The sequence below is a fragment of the Urocampus carinirostris genome, chromosome 19 (genome assembly GCF_059441175.1).
Source record: "Urocampus carinirostris isolate Australia breed hairy pipefish chromosome 19, RoL_Ucar_1.0, whole genome shotgun sequence".
NCBI classification, from domain to species: Eukaryota; Metazoa; Chordata; class Actinopteri; order Syngnathiformes; family Syngnathidae; genus Urocampus; species Urocampus carinirostris.
The window spans coordinates 22,007,758-22,024,460 of record NC_142367.1 but is presented as its reverse complement, the minus strand read 5'-3'; the positions used below and the strand labels follow the sequence as shown (position 1 = coordinate 22,024,460).

Below are 16,703 nucleotides of genomic sequence, written 5' to 3'. Positions count from 1 at the left end.
AATGAACGTTTTTGGACCAAATGGAGGCACTCCATATTACACACTGTCCCTTTAATATAAAACCTAAACTACATACAGCTAGCTAATTATAGTCCTTCCATTGTGATCCGGCAGGGGGTCTCTTACCCGGCCTGCCATGGCATTTGGGCCAAATGGGCCCCACCCCTGGAAAGAAGTCGCCTAGCAACAACGGCCTTTTGTGGTACTTATTTCATCAAGTATTTATATATTTCACGTTCCTAAAAATGGTTCCTTTTTTTTTTTCAAGGTTCTTATGCGGGTGCCGTGATTGCCATGCCATTGGCTGGAATCCTGGTCCAGTACTCGGGATGGTCTTCGGTTTTTTATGTCTATGGTGAGAGAGTTTTACAAGTAAAAGAGTTTTGATACTCTCGTTTACCTAATTATGTATATATTTGACTCCATTTGACTTGAAAAGGAAGCCAAGTTGGTGCGAGCTAGCTAGTAGCATGCTAGATAGCGCTTGTCTGCTACAAGTGTATTGTACTAGCTTAAAAGTACTAGCTTCTGTTTTTATTCAAAATGATATTGTAATGAAAGTGTTTTTGTTAGCTAATTTGGCATTTTTCATGATGTTAGCAATCTAAGGACTTGACCCATAAAGAAACAAAGCCGAGTTGGCGCTAGCTAGCTATGTATTATTTATCTTAGCCCACCGTAAAAACTACAAACTTAGAATTCTAAAAGAAAAACATCAAAGTACCTTTGTGACCATATTCATTTTGCTAGCATAAGTCAAATTTTTGCTGGCATGATCATTTCCCTCAAAAGAAACAAAGCCAAGCTGGCGCTAGCTAGCAATGTATTGTTTTAGCTAGCATAAAAAAAAACACAAAAATTCAGTCCATAAAATTGTAATGAAATTACTTTTGTTACCTGATTATTTTGGCGTTTGTAAGTTAAGCCTTAGCTTGGCTAAAACACAGTAGGGTCTAGCTGGCACAGGCTAGCTAGCTTTCAATATTGCCTGCTTCAAGTGTCTTGTGCTAGCCTAAAAATACTAGCTTCTGTTTTTATTTACAAAAATAATAAAATGAGAGGGTTTTTGTTACCTAATTTAGCATTTTTCATTATGTTAGCAATCTAAGGACTTCACCTAAAAAGAAACAAAGCCGAGTTGCCGCTAGCTAGCTAGCTATGTATTATTTAGTTTAACCCACCGTAAAAACTACAAACTACAAATACTTATGCTAGCAAAATGAATTTGGTCACAAAGGTACTTTGATGTTTTTCTCTTATAAGTAAAATTTTTGCTGGCATGATCATTTCCCTCAAAAGAAACAAAGCCAAGCTGCCGCTAGCTAGCAATGTATTGTTTTAGCTAGCATATAAAATACAAAAATTCAGTCCATAAAATTGTGAGGAAATTACTTTTGTACCTGATTTTTTGGCGTTTGTAAGTTAAGCCTTAGCTTGGCTAAAACACAGTAGGGTCTAGCTGGCACAGGCTAGCTAGCTTTCGATATCGTCTGCTACAAGTGTCTTGTGCTAGCCTAAAAATAACAGCTTCTGTTTTTATTTACAATAATAATGTAATGAGAGGGTAAATGAAAAACAATCTAAGGACTTCACCGAAAAAGAAACAAAGCCTAGTTGGCGCTAGCTAGCTATGTATTATTAATTTTAGTGCACTGTAAAAACTACAAACTTCTAAATATAAAAGAAAAACATCAAAGTACCTTTGTGACCATATTCATTTTGCTAGCATAAGTCAAATTTTTGCTGGCATGATCATTTTCCTCAAAATAAACAAAGCCAAGCTGGCGCTAGCTAGCAATGTATTGTTTTAGCTAGCATAAAAAATACAAAAAAAAAATCAGTCCATAAAATTGTAATAAAATTACTTTTGTTACCTGATTATTTTAGCATTTGTAAGTTAAGCTTTAGCTTGGTTAAAACACAGTAGGGTCTAGCTGGCACAGGCTAGCTAGCTTTCAATATTGCCTGCTTCAAGTGTCTTGTGCTAGCTTAAAAATAATAGCTTCTGTTTTTATTTACAATAATAATGAAATGAGAGGGTTTTTGTTACCTAATTTAGCATTTTTCATTATGTTAGCAATCTAAGGACTTCACCTAAAAATAAACAAAGCCGAGTTGCCGCTAGCTAGCTATGTATTATTTAGTCTAACCCACCGTAAAAACTACAAACTACAAATACTTATAAGAGAAAAACATCAAAGTACCTTTGTGACCATGTTCATTTTGCTAGCATAAGTCAAATTTACGCTTGCACGACCATTCCCCCCCCCCCAAAAGATACAAAGCCAAGCTGGCGCTAGCTAGCAATATATTGTTTGAGCTAGCATAAAAAACACAAAAATTCAGTCCATAAAATTGTAATGAAATTACTTTTATTAACTGATTTTTTGGCGTTTGTAAGTTAAGCCTTAGCTTGGCTAAAACACAGTAGGGTCTAGCTGGTACAGGCTAGCTAGCTTTCGATATTGTCTGCTTCAAGTGTTTTGTACTAGCTTAAAAGTACTAGCTTCTGTTTTTATTTAAAATAATAATGTAATGAAAGTGTTTTTGTTACCTAATTTAGCATTTTTCATGATGTTAGCAATCTAAGGACTTGACCCATAAAGAAACAAAGCCGAGTTGGCGCTAGCTATGTGTTATTTAGTTTAATCCACCGTAAAAACTACAAATACTTATAAGAGAAAAACATCACAAGTACCTTTGTGACCATATTCATTTTGCTAACAGGCTAGCTAGCTTTCGATATCGTCTGCTACAAGTGTCTTGTGCTAGCCTAAAAATAATAGCTTCTGTTTTTATTTACAATAATAATGTATTGAGAGTGTTTTTGTTACCTAATTTAGTATTTTTCATTATGTTAGCAATCTAAGGACTTGACCGAAAAAGAAACAAAGCCGAGTTGCCGCTAGCTAGCTATGTATTATTTAGTTTAACCCACCGTAAAAACTACAAACTACAAATACTTATAAGAGAAAAACATCAAAGTACCTTTGTGACCATATTCATTTTGCTAGCATAAGTCAAATTTACGCTGCCATGATCATTTCCTTTAAAAGAAACAAAGCCCAGCTGGCGCTAGCTAGCCACGTCATGTTTCGGCTAGCATGTAAAATACAAAGTCTGTTAGACGTTATAGGCTAAAGGTTTTTCTGTTTTTTTCTCCGACCTTCTCCCCTGCACCAGGAAGTTTTGGCATCATGTGGTACTGCTTTTGGATCATGGTGTCTTACGAAAGTCCCGCCGCTCACCCTACCATCACGGAGGAGGAGAGGAAGTACATCGAGGATAGTATCGGCGAATCGGCTCAGCAATCGATATCGGTGCGTGTCTCTTCAGTTTTTCCGCATGCTCGCAGGAACGGAGGTCAATACCGTCCCGGTTTTGCTGTCCTGCAGAAATTCAACACGCCGTGGAGGGCCTTTTTCACCTCCATGCCGGTGTACGCCATTATCGTGGCCAACTTTTGCAGGAGCTGGACTTTCTACTTGCTACTCATCAGTCAGCCTGCCTACTTCGAGGAAGTGTTTGGTTTTGAGATCAGCAAGGTGAGCGTTGGAAGGAAAACCTGTCGAAGTTAAAATTTGAGATTGTATTAAAGTGAAGATAGAAAAACACTCTGAGTTGGAGATTGATTTTCATCAGAGGCACATCCCATCTGAGTTTTCCCCTCGATCTGCTTCAGAGAGAAAAGACACCCATCCGATAACTACCGTAAATTCCGGACTATAGAGCGCACCTGATTATAAGCCGCACCCACCACATTTTAAGAGGAAAACCGATTTTGTACATACACAAGCCGCACCTGTCTATAAGCCGCATGCGCCCACATTAAAAAATGTAACACAAAGACAAAATTAACCGAATTAGCCGACTTCAAGTCCCGCGATTGAAACTAAATGTCCTTCATGAAGGTCCACAGTCCAAAAATCACAGCCGGCGAAATGAACGGAAAATGATACCGGTACTTATGGTTTGATGCAGACCTGCAGAGTCCGGGTCCCGTTAAAAGTAGTCCAAGGAAAAAAGTGTATATTTCCAAAGGTAAGGGTGGGAAAAATATATCAGATTAACATATTTACTCACGCAACTCCTTTTTCTTTAACCAACTTTTTACCCCCTCTTCTTTCCTTGTCTGTCCCTCACCTTTAGAAGTCCCCACTTAAACTCAGCACCCTGTGTTTGTTCCGCCCCTTATTTTTTGTTCCCCCGCAAAACATCAGAATAAGTGTCTAAAATAAATACATTACAAAAATATACAGTTGCAAATACATATTATACATGGGTTACACATATTTACAAAGAAAGACGGTACACTAAGGGAGTTTTCAAAGCTTTAATAATAATAATATAGCTTTGACAGGGCAGTTAATGGTAGCAACACTCGAGTGCCGCTGGCGGCCGTTAGAAAAATGACATAAATTGGCCGCATCACTGAATAAGCCGCAGGGTTGAAAGTTAGGGAAAAAATAGCGGCTTATAGTCCGGAATTTACGGTACTAGCCCATTAATTTAAAACGCAGGTGTAAAACAACACATCTAATTGGCTTTAACAAGATCACATGAATACATGAAACAACTCTGATTGGCTTAAACAAAATAACATGATTTAATGGAGCGATATAATGCTGGTCGCTAGACGGCGTGCGAGCATAATAAATGAACAGTAAGAAAAGTAAAACTTGATAGTTATATCCAAAATATTTACTTTTATATATTGTTCTTAACCGATTAATTAGTGTTAATTGTTATCTTTCATGAAAAAAATATAGTGCAATATTAGTACAATTTAGTGTTTGATACATTCTCATTCTCTGAGCTTGTTTTTGTCTTCTTATTCAAATAATTTTGCATGTTTGCAACATTAGAAAGGGCTCAAACACTTAATTCTGATAGCATAAATGTAGCGACTATGCTAGTTAGAGCAGAAATCACAAAGAATACATTAAAGCTTTCCAGAACAACATATACTGATTTATATAATTTACTTTGCTTAATAATGGCTGTATATGCTATCCTTTAATAGTTTATTACAAATTATATTTTGTTCAAACAGTTTTGCAAGCACAAATGTTGTCTATGCTACTTAGCGCAGGATTCACGTGGAGTTTTTTGTAGCTCAACAGCCCAAAACATATTAATTCATGTAATTTCTGTTGTTTAATAATCGTTGTCTAATGATATATTAGTTATTTCAGCTATTCTTAATAATTGAATCGTTTTTTTAAACTTTACAACATCAAAAAATACTTTGTTTTAACAGTTTGTTAGCTTAGATGTACAGGCTACGCTAGGTAGCATGTGTAAAATATTTATAAGTGCAATGTCTTTGAAAAGAGTATTTTTTGTTGTTTTTTGTTGTCTAGCTAGCTGATATCTTTAAAGTTTAGTAGACACTCAAAACAAGGAGGGAAGACATCAATGGATTTTTCAGATAAAAAAAATTACATAGGTATATGCCGTCCTCAAGACCTAAACCCTTTCCCCTTCTTTTTATTGAATCTCCTGTGTTACAAAAGCACATCTACCTTAAAGGGTGTGGAGATCAAAGAACAGTAACATGATTGTCCGATAGTGACAATTATGTAAATTCCGGACTTTAAGCCGCTACTTTTTTCCCCCAAACGTTCAACCCTGCGGCTTATTCAGTGATGCGGCCAATTTATGTCATTTTTCTAACAGCCGCCAGCGGCGCTCGAGTACAAAAGGTAAGATTTAGACCGGTGGAATATATGCGCCGAGGAAGACTGCAACTTCTTAGCTTGTGCACAAATTAAATTAGCGTAAACTTACCCTCATCATGCAAATTGCAAAAAGAAAGGCACATGACGCAGCTTTCAAGCTAAAAGCAATCCGATAAAGAAGAAAACAGAACTATTGCATGTAAACTTTACTTTGCGAGCGTGTTGCTAGCGTGTTTTGGAATATGTTTTGGAATAAAGGAGCGTGGGACGATGTCTATATAACAAAGTTTCTTTCCGATACTGAGGCAGACGACTTTGATGCCATCAGTTATAAGGAGTAAGATGAGGACGGTTTACGGGGGGGTTTGGGATTTTTAAGGGTTATTGATCTATCTTCGTTATTCATTATCCATTATCCGTTATCGGTCAGTTCATAATACGCTACAAAGCCTAGGAGCCGGGACACTTACTCTCAGCCAAAAGGCCAAGCTAAGGTCCTAGCCCTAAAGCCTTGCTGCGATCATTGCGAATGCACCGTTCCCGGAGGTACTGCAATACCGGGCCGATGCGTGGAGTGGACAGAGTAAGCTCTTATTCCATCTCCGGAATGCAAAAATCAAAGGCCAAGCTAAGGACCTAGCATCAAAGCAAGGCCAAGCTAAGGACCTAGCTTCAAGGCCAAGCTAAGGACCTGGCATCAAAGCCTTGCTGAACCACGACCAACGGTGATCTTTAAAAGTACGGTATATTTTTTTAACAGACCTGTTTACTTTTTTGCGAGCGTGTTGCTACCTGTCACAGTCACGGTTTGGGATGAAAGTTATATTAAAATCTCTTTCGGTGTACCGTCTTTCTTTGTAAATATGTGTAACCATGTATAATATGTATTTGCAACTGTATATTTTTGTAATGTATTTATTTTAGAGACTTATTCTGATATGTTTTCCACGGGCGAATTAAAAAGAAGGGGCGTAAACAACGGGGGCTGACGGGAAGGGGAGTAAAGGTGAGACGTGTTTGTGGACGCAGCGGACAATAGTGGATATAAATTTTTCCCACCCATACCTTTGGAAATATACACTTTTTTTCCTCGGATTACTTTCAACGGGACCCGGACTCTGCAGGTCTGCATCAAACCTTAAGTACCGGTATCATTTTCCGTTCATTTATCCGGCTGTTTTTTGGACTGTGTACTTTATATTCAGTTACAATCGTGGGACTTAAGATAGGGTATGGGTTACTTTTATGATTGTGTTACATGTTTTAATGTGGGCGCATGCGGCTTATATACAGGCTGATATACAGGTGCGGATTGTGTAAATACAAAAGCAGTTTTCCTCTTAAAATGTGGCGGGTACGGCTTATAATCAGGTGCGCTCTATAGTCCGGAATTTACGGTATGTAACAGTCAAAAAAACAGTGCGCAATGATAGTCAAAACAATAAAATAGCTCTGAAATTTCGTTTACTGGTTTTCGATATTAAAAACAGAATAAACTTATTACTAAGACTAAATGGTAAACACCATGTCTTGTTAGCCTCACCTGATTTAGCCTTTTTTGCAAATCACGAAATGAAAGTTAACTTACTAGCCTTATATGAGTGATAAATATTTTAATCCATTACTTAAGTACTACGTTTTTTGCTTACTTCCTGTTTGGTCTTTGTCGGATGCAGGTAGGAATAGTGTCAGCTCTTCCTCACCTGGTCATGACCATTATCGTGCCAATCGGAGGCCAACTTGCCGACTACCTGCGCTCCAACCAAATCATGACCACCACCAATGTCAGGAAACTCATGAACTGTGGAGGTAAGAAAAAATACAGTGCCTAGCGAACAAAAGTATTGAGCCGAGAACGATTTGTCATAATGCCATCATTCAGGCTTCGAACTGAACGCTAAAAAACTGGAAAAGCAAAATCTAAGAATCAACAACATGCGAGACCCAATCGGGAAGCGGAGTCCACTTATTCAAGCATTTGACAATAGATTTCTGACGAAAAAAACTGAAAAGTAGGTGTTGCAAAATGATCGGCCCCTTGTTCTCTCAGCTCAGCCAACAGAGTCAAGTGGTTCCTTGATGACTTCGGAATGATCCAGTGTGCAATATACAATGACTCAGGGAACAGTCTTATGAAGACCAAATAAGTCAAATCATGTTTATTTGTATAGCCCTGAATATAGTCTCAAACGGCTGCACAGACTAGAGACTATTATGACACCATCCCCTGATCTAAAACCTACATGAGGGCAAGGAAAAACTAAAAAAACCTCAGCATGAGGAAAATAATTCCTTGAGAAGGGACCACACATGAAGTAATCCCCCTTCAAGGATTTGTCAAAATCGAAAGGATAAAAAAAGCGCTTTAACTAAAACCACCGAAACATTTATAGATTTCCATACTTTAATGAGAATAAGTTCCAGAATACTACAGAGGGGAGAGGAATAAGTAACTGAACTTTATAAAAAAAAAGGGAAAAAACAGTGTACGTTTTAAATAAAACTACCAAAATATGTATAGGTTTTCCTATTTGGATGACGATACCATCCAGTAAGTGACAGAGGGGAGAGGAATAAGTTACTGATCTTTGTTTGAATCGCACTGATTAAACTAACTAACTAACTAATTAACTAAAATCAACCAAAAATGTATAGTTTCCAAATATAAATGAGGGCATTGTGAAAGAGATATTGTGACTAGATAAAATTCTTCCGTTATCTATTTTTTTAGATACCTAAAAGTTTAAGACCACTCAAGGGCAGACAATATCGATATCGGCCACCATTTTGAAAACGGGTATCTTGATACCCGGCTAGTATCGACACTCATACCATCATTTGGGATTTTGCCGTATTGGTCCCGGCGTAGAATTTCTAATATCAATTTGAGGAATCATCCGATATCGATTCGGAAGTCCTTTTGGAAATCAGTTATTTTATGAAACTTTTGACATATAGTCTTAAAGGGCCGCACAGACCGCAGATTATGGCAAACCACAGACTATTATGACACCATCACCTGATGTAAAACCTAATTGAGGGCAAATAATACACAGATACACAAATATTGTCAACATAAAATATAGGTTATTCATATGCTATAGAATAGAAGTGCAAACACACCAGACAGGTCTGGGATAGCATTGTAGAAAGGTTCAAAGCATGAATGAGATACAAGAAGATTTTGCAATAGTTACACATCTCGTGGAACACTGTGCAAGCAATAATATGAAAAATGGAAGGCACATAAAACCACTGCAAACCAACCAAGACCTGACCATATGCAAGTCTAACACCCCTTTCTCACTGTCAAACATGGTGGTGGCAGCATCATGGTCTAGAGTTACTTTTTTTCAGTGTGGACCGGGAAGATAATGAGAGATGGAGCTAAATACAGGGCAATTCTGGCAGAAAATCGGTTGGAGTGCGAAAAACACCTGAAAATGGGGTGCAGGATCTACTTCCAACAGGACAACAATCATAAACATAAAGGAAAATCAACAATTGAATGGTTTTTTACTAAATATATAAAGATGGTAGAATGGCAAACCCAAAGTCCAGACCTCAAGCATAAAAAACATTTATGCAAAGATGAAAAATGCTTTACACAAACGATCACCGTCAAACCTTAAAGCACAGGTATCATACAGGCGGCCCACGGGCCAGATCGGGCCTGCTAGGGGATTGAATCCGGCCGGCGAGACAACACTAAGAGAAGAGCAAGAGAAAAACAAGCTGCAGGTTGAAATATGTCAACTTGATGTTGCCAAAGAAAGGTGCCTCCAACAAAGACACTGTACTTGTATTTCTCTCTCTCCCCTCTCTCTCTCTCTCTCTCTCCCCTCTCTCTCTCTCTCTCTCTCTCTCTCTTCCACCCCTTTTCTCCCACTCTGTCTCCGTCTCTTTCACTCTCTGTGTCTTTTTAACTTCTTTTGTTCTAACATCCTTTTCTCTCTTTTCTCTTTCTCTCTTCCTACCCTTCTTGCTTTCTTTTCTCTCCTTCCGTCTTTCTATTTCTCTTCGGATTTCTTTCTTCCGCTCCCTTTCTTTCCCCCTCTCTCACGACTTCTCTTTTGTTTCTCCCTCTCTCTCTTTCTTTGTCCCGCCCTCTCTCCTTTTCCCTCCCTCTTTCTCTTATTTCTTTCTCTCTCTTTTTCTTTCTCTTTAATCTACTAGTCCGGCCCCCGACAGAATGTTTGTTCTATCGTGTGGCCCCCCGAGTTAAAATGAGTTTGACACCCCTGCCTTAAAGGAACTTGAGCAGTTTTGTAAGGAAGAATGGGCAAATATTTCGGTTTCAAGGTGTACAAAACTTATAGAAACATGCCCTAAAAGACAAAAGAAGGTTGTACAAAGTATTTACTCATTTTTTAGATTTGTCAGCACGATATAAAATCTTGAAAAAAGTCACAATCGATGTTAAGTCTTTGAAAAGCCTGAAATACGGCAAAATGTCAAAATAGAATAGAATATACCTTTATTGTCATTGTTCCAAAATGGGTTAACATATTGTGACAACGAAATTGGGCCTGACACTCCAGTTTCACACATTCACAGTGAGGTAAAAAAGCCAAGAAGGTAAAGGAACAGAGAAGATAAGGTTATAAAACAGGGAGGATAAGGTTATAGTTATAATTTACACAATATTTACACAAGAAATGTCGGCATGTACACGGAATGGAGGGGCAATACTTTTGCAAGGCACTGTATTTTGATTCGTTTTCCCCGTATTTCAACCGTATGTCTACTATATTTTGCACTCTGTCTACCCAGGTCAGAAACCTCACTAGAACATAGTTTGTTTAGCCGAGTTGAGGGCACCGTGACTCTGCCGGTGTTATTTTTAAACAGTAGAAGAAATCAATAGTGTGGAGAAATGGAAACTTGAGGTCACGGCCGACTATGAAACGGATCTTTGCTCCCATTCGTTCTTGTCTTTGTTTTTGACGGTGTCAGGCTTCGGCATGGAGGCTACGCTACTGCTGGTGGTGGGCTTCTCGCACACCAAGGGCGTGGCTATCTCCTTCCTGGTTCTTGCTGTGGGATTTTCAGGCTTTGCCATTTCAGGTGATATCGTCCGTTTCAATTTGTAGAAACGTTCAAAGCGTGAATGAGATACGAGAAGATTAGAATAGTAACACATCTCTTGGAACACTGTTCAAGCAATCATATAAAAAAAATGGAGAGCACATTAAACCACTGCAAACCGACCAAGACCTGACTGTATGTTAGTCTAACACTTCGCATCACCCTGAAAACCCCTTTCCCACTGTCAAACATGGTGGTGGCAGCAAAACTTCATTTTTTTGGGTTATTTTATTTTTAAAAAATATTCTAAAGGCGTCGGTGCTTCTGATCAGTAATTATCAAGCCTCTTGGAATGATTTTAGTATGATAAATTACCACTAGATGGCATGACTGGCTTTGATCAGATCTTTGTCCGCACATTGAGGAGCCCCCACTTCCTCGTGATGCCTTTCTCTAAGTGCCAAAACTACGTTTTTTTCTGTTTTATTTTTAAAATTTATTCTAAAGGCTTTGGTGCTTCTGATCAATAATTATCTAGCCTCTTTGAATTATTTCAGTATGATAAATTACACCTAGATGGCAGGAATGGCTTTGATCAGATCTCTGTCCGCACATTGAGGAGCCCCCACTTCCTCGTGATGCCTTTCTCCAAGTGCCAAAACTTCATTTTTTTCTGTTTTATTTTAAAAAAATATTCTAAAGGCTTTGGTGCTTCTGATCAGTAATTATCAAGCCTATGGGAATGATTTCAGTATGATAAATTACCACTAGATGGAAGGAATGGCTTTGTGTCAACTCTTTGTCTGCACATTGAGGAGCCCCTACTTCCACGTAATGCTTTGCTTCCTCTATCCAGCGAATGAGAGTGTGTGGGCGGCCCCCAATTGACAGAGAATTGTACGATCCCATCACCGGAAACATAAAAGTCCTTGCAAAGTTTATGACTCAGTCATGCTTGAGTTGAGTGTTTTGCAATAAAATGGGAAGCATTATTTAAATATTAAAGGTATCACAAATGCAAAAAACATAACACTGAAGTGAAAGTTCTGCCTCAAATGCATCCTTTACTCAGAATTTTTCAATAAGTAACTTGGCAATGTTCAACTGTTGTTTACTAAATAATGGTATTAGCTAAAAACAGAACTAAATTATCTGTAAGCTTTCACAAATTAGTCAAAATGGCATACATTGGCCGCTAGATGGAAGGAATGGCTTCGTGTCAGATCTCTGTCCGCACATTGAGGAGCCCCCACTTCCATGAAATACTTTGCTTCCTCTATCCAGCGAATGAGAATGAGAGCTCTTGCCGAGTTAATTTACTCCGGCCCCCGTAACAGTGTTCTTTAACATGTGGCCCCGGACTAAAATGGGTTCGACACCCCTGGTTTTGTCTAGTAAACTGGTTCCTCGATCAACATATTTCATAAATTCAAAATGAATACTTCAACCTATTTTTAGGCTTCAATGTCAACCACTTGGACATCGCCCCGCGCTACGCTAGCATCCTCATGGGCATCTCAAACGGGGTTGGCACCCTCTCTGGTATGGTTTGCCCGCTTATTGTTGGCGCAATGACGAAACACAAGGTAAGAAGCAATTAACATGTACTTAACACATTCTGCCCACCGCTGAATAAACCTTTTGTCCTCAACCTTTTCTCGCAGACGCGTGAAGAATGGCAAGGTGTCTTTCTCATCGCTTCTCTCGTTCATTACGGAGGTGTTATATTTTATGGTGAGTGTATTCACATCAGTAACTCATTCCTCATACCTAGAATTAGCAAACATATGATTGTGATCGAAGTAGAATTGGCGTAATTATGAGTGGTTATTGTGTCCTAAAAATGTAAAGCTTTTAGTATAACAAAGACTAATGCTGCTTTTAGAATGATCAATTATAAGAAGAAAGTGCTAAAAGCCAATACTAATGTAGACACAGCTGCCAGCCAGTGTCTGAAACTCATGAGAAAAAGTTAGCAGACACCAGGGCAGAAAACTCTGAAAAGTTGCCTGCCCAGTCATAAAGTTGCCTGCCGCATTCTGTTTTCCATCTGCCATCAGTATGTACCTGTATTTACTGATTTTCATTCATGCAATATTTGCATTGCGTCGTCTGTTACAAGCCACGTGAACTCCTCTTTCCACGATGCTTTTGATGTATGTTTACGTTTTGTAGCGTCATAAATTGTGTTAGCTTCTTTTGAATCTCTCTTCTGGGGCTGAGGTTTTCTGCTTGATTCCTGACCACTTCTCCATTTTTCTTGTGTTCTCTGTGCGTCTACTTTGGAAAATGATATGTAAATGCATGACCTTGTCGGCCAGCCAGGCAGAGACGTTTTGTAAGTTGTACGCCCGACGTAAAAGATGCATGCCCCGGGCGTCAGGACAGACCTTATTTATGACACCTTTTTAGTATAAGAAAGACTAATGCTTCTTTTAGCAATATCAAACATAGGAAGAAAGTGCTAAAAGCCAATACTAATGTAGACACGGCCGCCAGCATTAGCAACTAGCATGGTCAGGAGGAGCAATTCTTACAAATGGTGACCGCTCAAGCTGCGCTAATTCAACTAGCAACTATTGAGACCCTTTTCCATGACACAGCTCTGGCCCGGCCCGGCTCCGCCCCGTATTGTGGATTATTTAAGTCAGCAGCCTTCGAGCTGACAGTAGCCCATTGTGTGAAGACATCTGGCGGGAGTCATGAGTCAAGAGAGAATTCACAAGATGTTGATTAAGCAAGCGGGGAAAGAAAATCATCACAAGATGTGTTTTGATGACAGTATAAAGCCCAGCGTCTCTTGGACGAACTTCGAACATGGCTTGAATAAATGAACGGATGCAATAAAGTACGTTCCCTCTTTGTCATATTTCTGTCTCTGCGTATAATTTGGGGCGACGCCCAACGACATCCGCTCCCAAAACCCGCCCCGCCTGTCGCCGCCCAGATTTTAAGTCACAAACTTTAAACAGCCACAAAAATGAAGTCATTCACATTGTTAGGAATTAATATATTAAAAATGTACCGTTTACCAAATTGTTCAAATTAGTTATCTGACTCCAAACACAACATACATTCTGTCCCAACAATGCGTGCTCGTTTCTTTTTGGGAAAATATGGACAAGAGACCGGCATTTCGACACGGGGGCAGATTTAATTTCTTAAATAATTTAACTAAGTAAACTCCATCAAATTAGCCGAATTTGCCGAATTAGTGTCGCTTGAGTCTCCGTCCAGCCTCCTCTCTAGATTCTCCCTCGATCTTCTCAATCTTCTCTCGACCCACGTCTCTCCGCCAGCCGGTGTGCCGGCTCCTCCCATGGGAGCGCCAGCAAAGCCCCCCACGTGGGCTCCACGGCTCCACCACCTCGCCTCAATGTCTGAAAAACTCAACAGCAGAGCGCTTATCAAAATAACTTCTCCAAACAATGCCTGCCGTTCTGCGTCAGAGTTCTGTTATCAAAATTCCCCAGCCAAAACATTCAGAATTTGGATCAGCGTGACCTGTCATTGAACTTCAGCCCACTCAGTGAAAATCTTCATTGCACTCGATAAATGTAACATGTATTTAATCGTATAAAATCCTTCAACGTCTACTTCTTACATCTTAAAAAAAAGTCGTGGGCAAATGTGAAAAATCTTGCTGGAATATTTCTATCACTTTTTCTGCTTTCAGCTAGTTTATCGTTAGCTCCACTCATTATTCGATTATTTACTGATGAGCTAATGTGTCAAATTACCTGCGTTACATCTCAAAGGACTCTTCGCCTCCGGAGAGAAGCAAGCCTGGGCCGAACCCGAGCAGCTGAGCGAGGAAAAGTGCGGCATCCTGGATGAAGACGAGCTGGCCAATGAGACGGAGGAGCTCTACCGCACCGGCAGCGGGGGTTACGGGGCCACCGACCAGGGCCCCGACCCCAACGGGGGCGGCTGGGTATCGGACTGGGACAAAACGGAAGAGTACGTGCAGCCGGCCGGAAGCAACAACTACGTTTACGGCGGAGGGGAGGAGCTTACATAAAAAGGCCCCGCCCCTTCGGATGTTTACAGCCAATAGAGCGGCTTCACTCGAAACTTTGAAACGTTTTTCTGTTTTCGTACGAGCTCGCCTGCAAATTTTCCCGGTTGAAGGGAGACTGCAAAGTGGACCTTAGTCACTACCATGTGTTTTTTGTGTTTGGTTACGTCGTGTCGTGTGTTTCTTTATATATTGTAGACCAGGGCTCTCAAACTCGATTTTCATGGGGCCTGCCTGCGCTTGGGTCTCCGTGAGTTTGAGCCACATTACATTTAGTGAACCAGCGATAACCGAATCAAGATGGGTCTCTGTCATTCATTTTTCAATGTGTGTCTTTAGCCTTTAATTTTCCGAACATGAACTGCAATTGACACGGCTCCTTTCAAAAAATGTGATATTACTGTTTAATTTCTGTGACGTATGATAAAGCAAATAAAGCCAAATGGTGTTTTAGAACTATGGTCAAGCAGAAATAAAATATTCAACACACTTCTCTCAATGGCAAAAGCCCATCGAATGTTATTTGTGAGGTGCATCCACTGTCCTTTAAGCTTCAGTTCAACAGCGATGATGATCTCCCTTACAGTATATTTAACTTGCATATTAATGCGAGGGCTACGCAATATTGTTTTCGGGTCGTAGGTTTGAGACCCCTGTTGTAGAAACTATTAATGGAGCATAAAGTGGGCGGATTTTATATGTATGCCTCAGATTTACTATCCGAGGATTTTTTTTTGCCTGTGTGCACAAATTGAAAACATCCTGTGCACACAATATTTGCTCTATAGTATCTAAAACCCAGCAGATAGTTTCGTCATGAACCGGAATAGGAGGAGAACCCAAATGCGTGATGTTTCTCACACAAGCTTTTATTTGACGGGAAATGGGGCAGTCATGCATGTTAACCCAAACGCCTATGATTCGGCGATCGTTGGGCGGAAGACGTAAGGCAGCAGCCTAGTGTGGTATGACAGGAAGCCAGAGGCCGATGAGATCGATACCAATTGCTCAAGCAGATATCAGACAGATGGAGCGATACCGGACAGGACGGGACGGACAGGATTGATATCAAAACTGGGTATCGAAATTAAACAGGACAAACCCGATGGGAACGAAACCGAAGATTGATATTAAACAGGACAAAATAGACGGGAACAATACCGAACAGGACACAAAGACAGGGAACCGGACACAGTCAAAACCCACGTCTTGTGGGGCACAGGTTTGTCGATGGACTGACAAAGGATGAGTGTGAGCACTGAGATTAAATAGAAGGGAAGCCAACCTGTCACCGAGCCGCAGCTGGCGCCACACAGGCGGGGCCAATTGGGCTCAATGGCAACCGTGACAAGTATATTATCCACATGTCTCCGAGAGGGGGGGTATTACTCAATTTAGCCAACATGCAGGACTGTCTCAGAGAAATAGAACTCGTAGTATACTTTTTCATGGTATTGTAATACAATCAGCAATATTCAAAGGAGCTGGACAGAATTCAGAACATTTTTAACTCGTAGACGCCATCTCCTGGGTCGTGTCATCATTGCAGCTTCCAAAATTTTTAATTTTCTAATTGAGTTACAGAAAATAAGAAACTCACAATATTCCACTTTTCTGAGACAGTCCCGTACATCATTTTGTCACATCCCTATAATGACCTAAATAAAATAATGTCAGGGCCAGAACAGAAACAGGACCCAATTGCGTTCCGTTCTCACACAAGTTTTATTGAAGGAAAGAGGAAAGGTGTTCGATCCGGTGTTTGCTGGACGCGGGAAGCAAGTCGCTCTCGTACTCGGATTGTGATCTGAACACGGAAGTGGATCTTCCGTAGTGAGAGCAGACGTAGTCAGGTTCAAAAATGGGTCGTAAGCCGGGACGGGAGAGCAGACGTGGTCGGGATCAAAACAGGTTGGAATCGGAACGTGAGAGCAGACGTGGTCGGGATCAAAACAGGTCATAGCAGGAGACAAACG

The 16,703-nt window shown here is 40.1% G+C and overlaps 1 protein-coding gene and 1 pseudogene across 1 annotated transcript in view; one reads left to right on the top strand and one right to left on the bottom strand.

Moving 5' to 3' along the window:
- The window catches only part of LOC148347720 (vesicular glutamate transporter 1-like), a 34,257-nt gene extending 19,041 nt beyond the window's left edge, over window positions 1-15,216 (top strand). The window contains exons 5-13 of the mRNA XM_088324198.1: window positions 115-202; window positions 269-355; window positions 3,184-3,320; window positions 3,396-3,545; window positions 7,358-7,490; window positions 10,638-10,748; window positions 12,168-12,295; window positions 12,374-12,443; window positions 14,468-15,216. Coding sequence (XP_088180324.1) covers window positions 115-202; window positions 269-355; window positions 3,184-3,320; window positions 3,396-3,545; window positions 7,358-7,490; window positions 10,638-10,748; window positions 12,168-12,295; window positions 12,374-12,443; window positions 14,468-14,730 — 1,167 coding nt within the window. The 3' untranslated portion in view covers window positions 14,731-15,216. The remainder of the gene's footprint in view (window positions 1-114; window positions 203-268; window positions 356-3,183; window positions 3,321-3,395; window positions 3,546-7,357; window positions 7,491-10,637; window positions 10,749-12,167; window positions 12,296-12,373; window positions 12,444-14,467) is intronic.
- LOC148347721 (U2 spliceosomal RNA) lies at window positions 6,206-6,343 on the bottom strand (annotated as a pseudogene).
- Window positions 15,217-16,703: the final 1,487 nt, after the last annotated feature.